The sequence below is a fragment of the Seriola lalandi genome, unplaced genomic scaffold (genome assembly GCF_002814215.2).
Source record: "Seriola lalandi dorsalis isolate HSWRI2012SDOR001 ecotype SW California unplaced genomic scaffold, Sedor1 jcf7180002054896, whole genome shotgun sequence".
NCBI lineage: Eukaryota > Metazoa > Chordata > Actinopteri > Carangiformes > Carangidae > Seriola > Seriola lalandi.
Window position 1 is genome coordinate 293348 of NW_019525448.1, and position 10852 is coordinate 304199.

At 40.9% G+C, this 10852-nt stretch overlaps 1 protein-coding gene across 1 annotated transcript; it reads right to left on the bottom strand.

The window, feature by feature from the left end:
- Nucleotides 1–2130: 2130 nt before the first annotated feature.
- On the bottom strand, nt 2131–3527 carry LOC111672178 (uncharacterized). Its single transcript, XM_023429506.2, has 5 exons — nt 3217–3527; nt 3081–3143; nt 2893–2997; nt 2624–2752; nt 2131–2532 (listed from the first exon to the last, which is right to left on the bottom strand). Exons 1-5 carry the CDS (start codon nt 3500–3502, stop codon nt 2249–2251), a joined length of 867 nt encoding a protein of 288 aa, XP_023285274.1. The 5' UTR covers nt 3503–3527; the 3' UTR covers nt 2131–2248.
- Nucleotides 3528–10852: the final 7325 nt, after the last annotated feature.

Here is a 10852-nt window from a genome sequence, read left to right on the forward strand (position 1 = left end):
AATATTCCCTCTAAATGAGCAAAAGCCCCGATAACAAAGGTTGAAAAGCTCCTCCAGCTTAGCCTTAACCTGAATAGTGGCACTGTGGGGACACCTAACATAGAATTAAATGCAATTATGAAAAAATGTTTCCAACCCAAGAGGTGCCTGTGAGAGGGAAACCAGAGAAGCTGTATTCATTTCACACAGCCCCGGGTGCTGAGAGGATATGGCAGTCTTTTTCATATTGGCAGCTGTTTGATCAGACTAACAGCGCTCTTTAGCCGTACCATAGCTGCAGGTCTGATCTAAACACCTCATCAGATTCAAAGGAGACGCCGCGTCTCCAGTGCACTCCAGGCTCTTTCCATAAACACAGCTGAATTATTCCTTCGAGCACAATTGCTCGGTACTGGCCTCCATTTTTCTTTCGATAGACAAAAGATATGGAATTATGTTGCCCACTGTGTTTTACACTGCTATTTCTTCCAGTAAGGGTGTAAAATTTTACCGTGAGGGCATCTGATAGATTGTAGATGGATTGTAACTGATAGTCTTCTCTGTGCATTGTGGGAAATAACAGGGAATGCAGAAAGCAGCAAAAGAGAAGGGGAGAAAGAATTCACCACAGACACTGACAGTGAAAGGAGGTGTAGCTTGCGTGGTTCTACGTTGTGTGTTGATCATGGCTATCAGAGCCATAGTAGATGACTGATAACTGAGGTGTGGTGTTGTATAAGTATGTGTGTGTGTGTGTGTGTGTGTATGTATGCGCGTGTGTTCCTGTGCGATCTGAATGACTGCACAACAAAGAGTCTGAATGGATTTAGTCAAAGCTCAAACGCTGATGCAGCTGCATTCCGGGAGGTTTATGATGTGAAACACCAAAAGAAAGGAAACAATGATCACATTCATGAGATGTCATTTTCTTCCACGTTTATCTGAGGAATTTTGGAGTTTTTTTTTCTTCTTTTTTCATAACGTAATGTGTCCACCTTATCCAAAGTGGGCCTTTGTTAGAAGGCTTTGTTTGAAAGCTTGACCTCATTCTCACTAATAAGATACAGGCCAGTAACGTCTGCCATCCATCTCTACATACACATGTACTGTAGTCTTGTAAATGCACTTGTTATGTTAAAGCCCCCCTCTACTCGAAGATGTGTTTTGCTTATTGTTACTTCACTTTGATGTTTGACCTTTACTGTGAAAAACGATATATGTTTGACATTAAAAGGCCGTAATACATTGTTCCACTGAAGGGGAAAAGTTTCTCTGTCTCAGTTTAAGACGTTTTTGTACGAGCTGATTTTGCGACATCACAATTTTCGCAAGCCAATCATGGTTCAGTATCAGGAGCCTTAAAAAATTATTAGACCATCCTAAGTGGAATATTTTATTTACAGTGTATTAATAACAATTTCTTTCTATTTTCTTGTTTATGGCAAAAAAGGAAAAAAGAAAGGAGGGCCGCCTGGTGCCTGGTCCATCAGATGCAGCTTCAGACTCAGCAGCCTTACCAATGAACCACCCACGCTTCTATAAGTAGGTAAGCAGCATTATGACATGTCAGTTGGCATAATTGCAGGTGGTCCATGAATATTTTTTTAATTTTATTATTATGCACAATTTTCTCAGTGAAGATAGTTGCACATCCAAATGTTGGAAAGTGTCACTTCAGACTTGAAAGCTATTGCTTAGCATCCTAAATGTTAATGTTAATGCTGCATGCATGTCTGCAGAGTGTTATAGTTTCAGGATTGGCGTGGCCTGTGGTAATGAAGCCCAATGTGTTACCCTTTAAGGGCCAGAAACCCCTGGCAGCACCCCTGGGTGTAAAGAAGAGGTAAACAAACTTTTCTGTGCAAAAACCATATCAGATACAAATTATTATTGTAAACAGAGTATTGCTAATTAATCGGGAGTGTTCTATCTAGAAGATCTCTCCTGGAAGACATTCATTATGTTGTACTCAGGTGTTCACATTAAACTCTGACCCTAAGGCTGATTACTTCAGTGTAAACCTGGACATGCTTTCAGAGGATGTATTTTCACAGACTTCATTTTTGTGACATTGCCTATTTTGGATGTTTAGGGTTTGTTAAAATTCTGCAAAAGCAGGAGAAGACAGGAGAAAGATTAGAGAATAAAAACTTGTATTTTGTTATTTTTATTTTCATAAATCCTGTCATATGGTACAAAAAGTCATCATTGTTGAACCTGACACTAATTGGGCCTTGAATGTAGCTCTCGTGTTGCCAATTGTAATATCTTACAAAGGAAAAAGCAGAAAGCCACTAAAGGTTGTCCTGTGGTACTGGTCATCCCAAACATCTCCGGAAATTTGTACTGCAACAACATCTCCCACCTCTAACTGCAACACTACACCATTGGAAATACTGTCCTCAGCATCTGTGGATGTGATGGGACGGTTCCCTGCGAAAACCATGGCATGTCCGTTCTTGACAATTCTCATCCTTGTACCCGCATAATTTTCTGTTAAATGGCCAGTGAATCTGAAATAATACACTCCTCTGACTGGTGCAGTGAGGTAACCTAAAACACAGACAGAAGAGATTAGTCACAACTTGTAGAAGTGAAGTTATTCAAACAAATTTCTCAAATATAAGAAGCCTGATCAGATTACCTGTGTTTGAATTGTAGTGGTTTCCAATGTTGGTAAATACATTTCTGTAGATGAGTGGAACAAACTCTTTGCTGCCTGTGTTACCTTCACCAGACGCCAGGAGGGAGGCAGAAAAAGCCAGTTTTCTCACTGTGGCAAAGTTGAAGAACAACACACAATCAATTCCGAATTACTCTCTGAACTCCCTCTACGCCCATACTCTCACACACACACACACACACACACACACACATAATAATACATTACATATTACGGTACATAATCTTTACCGTCCTGTTGTTTCTCCAGCTCCTCAACGCGGCGTTCACTGTCTGTCAGTCTTTGCTGCAGAGTGCTGAGCATCTGCTGAGCGACTGCAAGTTCAGTACTTTGAGCTAAAGTGACATAAACGCGTAAAGGTTTACACGTCAGAGAGTCAGCACAAAAATACTGGTCAAAAGCACAGTACAGTTCTGACCGTCACTCTCCATCTGCAGCTCCTCTGCTAAGCTCTCAGCAGCAGTCATCCTGAACTCCATGTCTGTAATAAGAGTGCTCTTGTAAGCGCAGGCGAATCTGTTTTGTTGTAAAGTGAGTCCTTCACTACACTGTACCTCTATTCTCCGTCTGCAAGGCTTCCACCAGACTCTCAGCAGCTGTTACTCTGGCCACAAGGTGCCTCAGCTCTACTTTTTGCTCCACCAACATGTCTCTTAGCTTCCTCAGCTCTGCCCAGATATCCGACTGAAATATTTGCTCCTCTTCACCTCCCTCAGTCTCAGCCGTATCCTCCCCGCTATCAACATATGGAGCTTGAAGCAAGATATCTTTTTTTTGTGTCCTGCAAGGACAGCATGACATAAGTATCAGTGAGAAAACCAAGAGAGTCTTCATCTTCATTTTTACGTGACCGGTGTTCGGTTTCCTCTCCATCTGGGGAAAACAGTTGTGCACTGGATTGGCCATTTATGGATGGCGTCAGGGTCAGATTTGTCAGGTGCACAGTGATTGGCAAAGGTTGTGAGAAAGCACACCTGTGGCAGGGGGTGGAGATAGAGGGAGCACGAGGCCACAAACAGATGGAGCAGTAACAGTGACTCATTAGTTTTAAACACAGGTGGTGGTAGAGTGATGGAGTCATGCCAGCACAGGCCTATCTCCAATTTATATTTAGACAAACTGATATTGTTTGTTTAACTATTATACAGAGTAAATCTTAAAGAAAAAATTTGTTTTTTTAAACAGATGTGAATGCGCTCATTCAAATTACAAAGAAACACTTTATTAAACATACACTTTATTAGGTTAACCTGTAGAATCTAATGCAATCCAATACAACTCACATCATCAGACCATTCAGTGATCCTTCGTACCCTATGGATGGAGTCATTTTGATCCTGTTTCTGATTCATTTTTCAGGTTTTTTTCTTCAATTTGTCACCCGTCTCTAGCTGAATTAACACTTCTATGACAGTGTCAACAAAAACTCAACATTATAAACGTCCTAAATATAGAATTTGTGTCAGATCTGTTGTGTTCACTGTAGCTTATAAAGTGGCCAGGGAGTGTATTCCCTCAATTAAACTCCACAATACAATGGAAGCAAATGTGGTTTCGTTTGTGGTGGCTGAAACATTAAAAGTGTATAACATCTGTCTCCAGAACAATTTTCTTGTTACTCCAGACCATCCCCAGACCATAGACAGAACTACCAATATCTCGAAACCTGGCCAAATGAAACCAAAGCTATATGCATTTGTACATGCTACTGCAGGAGCAGGTCAGGATAGTGCTGTGTTGTAATTTGGGTGAACCAAGGTCTGAATTTAGTCAACATTAGCCGTGACCTATTTTCCATGGCACATGCACACATGACATTTGATGTTACTGTCCACTCTGCGTCAGAGGGGAAAACAGATCTGACAGGACTCAGACCTCATTCTCTTTCATACCTTTGCAGTGACACTGTTTCAGCCTGATGAGAATTTCCACTGGTTCTCTGTGGCTTCCCCCCCCGTCAGCCAGAAAAATGGCTGTATGTCAGGTGAAGCAGTTTTCCAGTTGTTTGTTACCTGTAAGTTATTGGGCAGAGTTAGGGAAATTTCCCCACTGCAACAAGACCATTATGTGGGCGTGTTGCTTGTGAGTCATAAGCGTGTGCATCAGTGACAAGTTAGACAATTAGACAGAAATAACAACAAATCAACCTGTCGTTAAAAAAAATATTTCTTGAAGCGTATAAAGTGCAGTGAATGACATGATTTATGCTGATTGCTGCTTGTGTTCATGAACAAGAATATTGAGCAGCTGTCAGTCAGAATGAAACTGCGCACTGCCACATACAACAGGATTTACACCAAATAAACACACAGGCATCAATCTCTCTAACAAAACACTGCCAGGGCTCAGGCGGTGGGCAACTGAGTGAGAATGTTGTCTTTACCACCACAACACATGTGGTGTTCAGTCTCATATCCAATCGTTCAAGAGAATTGTCTTAATACTATTTTTCAGGATGCTGCACTTTGCTTTCTTATAAATGAAAAACAGTCATAAACAGACTTTGCTGTAGGGGTAAACACAAACAAATGTACATATCCCACAGAAGATTTAAAGAAAGGTTTTTTTGGAAAGACAACACAGGGTTTTCTACCTTGGTGCCGGAGGGGGCAGAGATAAAGAGAGTAATAGTTAGACTGCGGTCACATTGGTATGCAGACAGTCATGAAAGCAGTGCAGTACCTGTTGCATCTTGCAAATTCATTTGCTGAATATTGTGAAATATCACTGCTTAAATTGGGGAGGCCCTTTTTTTTTCATCACAACTCAAGGCATTGGTGGTATGGTTAGATAAACACAAATGATTTGGATTGCAGATGGTCTACACTGATATACCCTGTTGATGCATCATCATCTTCATTATCACTGTCATCATCAATTAAAGGAGCAAAATAGGTATTTAATTAAAATAAGTACGTAGATGTTGACTGATTGGTAAAATAGCAAATAGTGAAATTAGGTGAATATTAATTTGAACAAAAGTGGAAAAACTGTATATTGCTTACTTTCTTTTTCTATACTTATCAATACAATATTTTCAGATTTTAAAGCTGAATGAATCAATTAACCTACACAAATGTAAGTCTGGTCTCATATCTGCAATTTAAAAAGCACACACCTGGTTGTTAAAGAGTTCACCAAGTGTCTGCAGCCATGCTAGTGACTCTGTGAGACTGTTCATGGACAGAGCGGTGCTTTTAGGTAGGCTATAATTGTTAGACTCAGCATGCTAACATGCTAACAGTGACAATGCTAAGATGCTGACAGTTAAGATGTCATGCGAATCCATCCATCAGTTCTTGAGACATTCCACTCAAAAGCAAAACTGTCAAGCTCATGGTGGCGCTACAAAAAAAAATCAGGGAATTGTCAAAGTACTTTTATTTTTTCTCTGGGCACCGTGAAAGTCTGTACCAAATTTCAGGGCAATCCATTCAATAGTTGTGAATAAATGGTGGAACTAACGACTGGAAGAACAACACTGTTTATCCGTTTACTCAGCTCCTAAATGAGCACTACTGAGAACTCATGGGTCAGAACATGTTGACGGACATTGTGGCTGGTGTGATCCCATCGCAAGACTTTAAGTTTTATTTGTCCAGCTTTTTGAATTATCGTTTTCTGAGACTTCCACCTCCACATCAATGAAATGGCACAGAATTTAGTTTGTGGTGCTCATGTTATTACATTAAAAAAGCAAGTCTTTTATTATAAATTATGTAGATTGTGGAGAATAGGGCTGGTGATGGCGATGGTGGCGAGAGACTGTTGATAGTATGGCAGATGACGGGACAGAAACAAACACAGACACAGAGCAACGGGTTTGCAACACAGTTTGGCCGTAGAGTTTGTACCACTCAATGTGACAGAGCGGTCTGGCGAAGAATGGTGAGCTGAACCGTTCCTTTATACTGCAGCAGGTTGTGGAGTTGATTGCATGATGAGAAGCAGGTGAGTATGGAGACTGGAGTCAGCAGGAGGTACCAGCTGACACACACACACACACACACACACACACACACACACAAACACACACACACACACACAAATACAGACACAGATGACAAATTGAGAACAAACAAACACATGAGAGAGGGGAAAACAGCAGAGCACAAGAGGTGGAAAAAAGGTCAAGGTCCTAATCCTAACACGGTCTGACCCATGAATACCCAGAGAACGAGTACAGTATTCATCAGTCGGACCACTCAACTACACGCACACTTTTTTTTTTGCGACTATTGTCTACATTTGTGACGCCATTGCATTGACAAAATGTCCACAGACATATAAATTATCATAGACTGTAAATAAAGATGGATGTAGCCTCCGTGATGTCACCCACAGGTTTCTGAAGAGCGGTTTTGAAGCTCAGAGTGGGCTGCTCCACCGTCGCCACCTTGCAAGTACCTGACCCTGCCGAACTCCTGGGTAATACAAAAACTTGGAAAGAGGAGGGGCGCGTATGGAGCTGAGACTTCGCTGCGTGCCGGCTTGTGGCAGGAGTACGGTCACCCGCATGCCTTCAATTATGCAGATCTTTAAGCCTTAATACAATTTAAAGTATTTAAGTAGGTGAGTATATAAAAATTCATCAAAACTGTTTTCTGTACCAGGCTGTAAACATGTTTATTTCTAAAGTTGAGCATTTTAACATGGGAGTCTATTGGGATTGACTCGCTTTTGGAGCCAACCTCAAGCGGCCAATCAAAGAAGTGCAGTTTTTGGTGCTTCCATGTTGGCTTCAATTTTCAGCTTCAGAGGTTACCGCTTGATAAACACCTGCCAGCTGCCTCGGTGTTCCCATGACAGTAGGTGTCTACACGACCACATCTGGCCATCATCACACACACACACAAGGTGAATAGCAGCCATGCTGTCCTGGCTACATACCATGAGCGGTAAGTGAGAAAATATGTTTCTGTAATTTGGATGAACTGACCCTTTAATGACATGTTCCATACTATACAGTCCTACAAATGTAACCCTAATTATGAGCGAGTTGATACTGTAGATCCAGAAAGTAGAAAACACGGTTTGTGGTGTCAAAAGTCACACATGCCAAAGATGTTTAGCATTACATTCTGTCAAAAATGGCAGTTAACAAGGCGATCATGTGTGGCTCCTCTCCCATTGGCCAGAGAACCTGTTGCCAAGGTGTCGACCTGTGATTAAGACTGCTGTAAATCTTCCCACCCAGGGAGCCTTGGAGAGGAGTTTCCCCTCAGGTTGATCCACTCCTGCAGGGATGAGCCTCGTTTTCTTCTCGATCTGCCCTGAGGGCTAAATCTCATACTCTAACCTGCATCTCTTCCTTCTCACAGGTCGGACTCAAGGTAAAATGTCTTTTCTTTTTTTTTTTAGAGCTTGGTTCAATATTAACGTGCATGCAGTATGATCAAGTCCATTCACAGAGGTGGAATATTAGAGATATGGTGCAATATCTGCTCAAGTGCGATGGGATGACACCTAGGTTGAGCTATCAGGCGCCTCAAAGTGACAGGCAACCTCACATACCTTCCTTCATTCTCCTCTCAGGCAAATTCCTCTCTCTGTCTTCTTTTCAGTGTTTCCCAACTCTTCTTCTCTCTTTTTGCTTGTTTTCCTTTTACATGTGCGTTAAGACAAACATAATATCTCGCTCTGCACTTCTCTATCCTGAGTTGTTTGGTTTTATTTCAACCCGTTGAGGTTTAAGCTTACAGAAATGTTCTTTGTGCTCTCCATGTGTCTTTTCATGCTCAATCCCTCGCCAAAATAATTGTGATCCACCCATGGAAATCATATTTGCTCCAGGGTTGTTTTACCTTTTAATAAACTCTCTTGAAGCGCTTTGGTTTTTCACAGACTGAGCTCTGATAGGCATCTCTATTGTCTCCCAATGTAATTAAGGTGTTCTATAAGTGGTAAATCATCATATCCTATTGTCAATATAATTGCTTATAACACAGTTATGTTGACACATAACATAATCTACAATAATAACACTTCCTGTGATGTAGCTAATCACTCCACAAACTGACCAATCACACTGCAGTGCCTCAAGACTCACAGCTGACCCAGCCAATCGTACTGAGCAGTGGGAGGCCGGAGGTTGAGCCTGTCCACTCTGCACACGGCTAGCTACTGTGTGGAGTGGGCTTGACTGCAGGTAGTTAGCTTGAGCCTAATCTAATGATGCATACTTCCCCCTGTTTATGGCAGCCAGGGAAGAGGGAGCGCTAGCCTGTGCTTGTCTGCTGCTGAGAATGCCCATTAACGCTCTATTCCCCCTCAGGTGATGACCACCTGAGCTATCAAAGGCAAGCGTGTCTGTAACACCACCCTCTCCCTCCTCCCCCCTCGTATCACACTCCATCCTCACCCCACCTTCGCTCCATCCTCCACCCAGACTCGCTTTTTCCCTCCAAAAGTAGCCTCTTAAGAGTGATTAGACTTTGTAGAAAATCATCATCATCATCATCATCATCATCATCATCATCATCATCATAAACACCTACATAAATGCTACTCAATACAATCCATGCACTTTATTTTTTAGCAACAAAGCTAATTATTATTAAAGCGTTAATTATTTTTCATTTTATTATTGAATTTAAGTCAAGGGGCCTTTATCTTTATTTTCTCCAGGCCAGGATTTTTGTCAGTTTGAGATTTCTGTCACCCTCCTAATACCGTGGCAGAGAAAGGGATTATTTATGGAGATTAAAACAAAACAAATATATATTTTAAAAATTCAACAACCAACTCACGTTCCAGAAACAATATGTGAGGATAATGTAAAGACCTAAATGTTTACACCTTTCTCTGGAACTTCTTTCTTTCTTGATCCTTCCTCTGTTGCTCTTCTTGAGGTCTCTTAAATTTTTTCTGATATAAAAGGAATTTATCCTGATTCTGAAAAAACTGGGCGTGTAAGGATAAAGGGATTAAGGACAAAGGGTTTTTTTTTTTTTTACAGATTGTAAAGCACCTTGAGGCCAATTTGTGATACTGGGCTTTATAAATAATTTTTTGGGCATTTTATGTCTTTGTTAAACAGCATAAAGACAAAATAAGACAGGAAATTGATAATGGGGTCAGAGGTCCACAGCTGTGATGTTGCAGTTCATGGTTGGATCCCTGGTGAGCAGCATTTTATACAACATTGATCTAGTTTGGGTCAAAGCTTGACTTCACCCAGTACCAGTAGGTAGTTTTGACCAAGTCAAGCTTTACACTAAAACTCTCACTAACAGTCAGTAACAAATACTAACACAAAAGTTTATAACTGGCTAAATTATAACAGTTTGCAAAGTTTGGGGAAATAGCCTAATTCTAATATTAATTGAAATAATGCTAACTATTGGACAAAACAACCCAGGCGGATCTCTGCTGGTGCAACGTGATTTGAGTGCCTTGCTCAAGGGCATGTCATCATTTACTACTGACTGAAGGTAGAGCATTCCCCATTCATTTTCCTAACCCAGATTTTCCCAGACCATCCCTCAGATCCCCTGCAGCCAAAGATGAATGATGAATGAATTTAATGCCTAAAATTCTGCAGCATTAGCAATAATGATAATAATAATACTCAACTTTGTTTACAAAGTGAGTTACAAAGTCAAAGTACGGAGATTGAAATTGAATAAAAAAAATAAACATACAATAAAACTGCAATAAACTGATCAAACATATTATACTATAACAGTGACATTAATAAAAGGATTTTAAAAACATTGATATCACTGGTTCTTAAAGAGTTTATGTAATTTACTTATGGCTATCAGTGGATATTTTTAAAACAAGTCACCAATCACATTTGGGACAACACTGAGACCATACAGCAGACCTGATGATCTTTAGCACAGTGACTTTGCAGCACTGTGTGTGTCTCTTCTATAACTACAGTCCCTCTTCCTTAGTCCAGGACATTTCAAAACTTCCTGTCACCGTCCCTAAACCCATAATAGATGTGTGTATCTTCCCCTGTCTGGGATGCGTGATTCACTGTCCCTGAAACACAGCACCACCTAATCTTGAAGAGCAGATAAAGCTAATTAGGGGAAAGAGACATCAATCACAGCTCTAGGGCTCGTTATATATTGTACATACCAAGAGTGGCATCTCAGTCACTGGGTGTGTTCGAAAGCTCGAGTCAGTCACACACACATAGCTATTATTGTGAGTTATGTCAGAAGGAACGCCTCAGAT

Bases quoted from the DNA above. Each gene is read 5' to 3' on its own strand.
- LOC111672178 (XM_023429506.2), bottom strand. From the start codon at position 3,502: ATGAAGATGAAGACTCTCTTGGTTTTCTCACTGATACTTATGTCATGC. The intron at 2,753-2,892 runs GTAAAGATTATG...ACTTTGCCACAG, and splicing joins GCTGGAGAAACAACAGGACG to TGAGAAAACTGGCTTTTTCT. The intron at 2,533-2,623 runs GTAATCTGATCA...TCTGTGTTTTAG, and splicing joins CCACTACAATTCAAACACAG to GTTACCTCACTGCACCAGTC.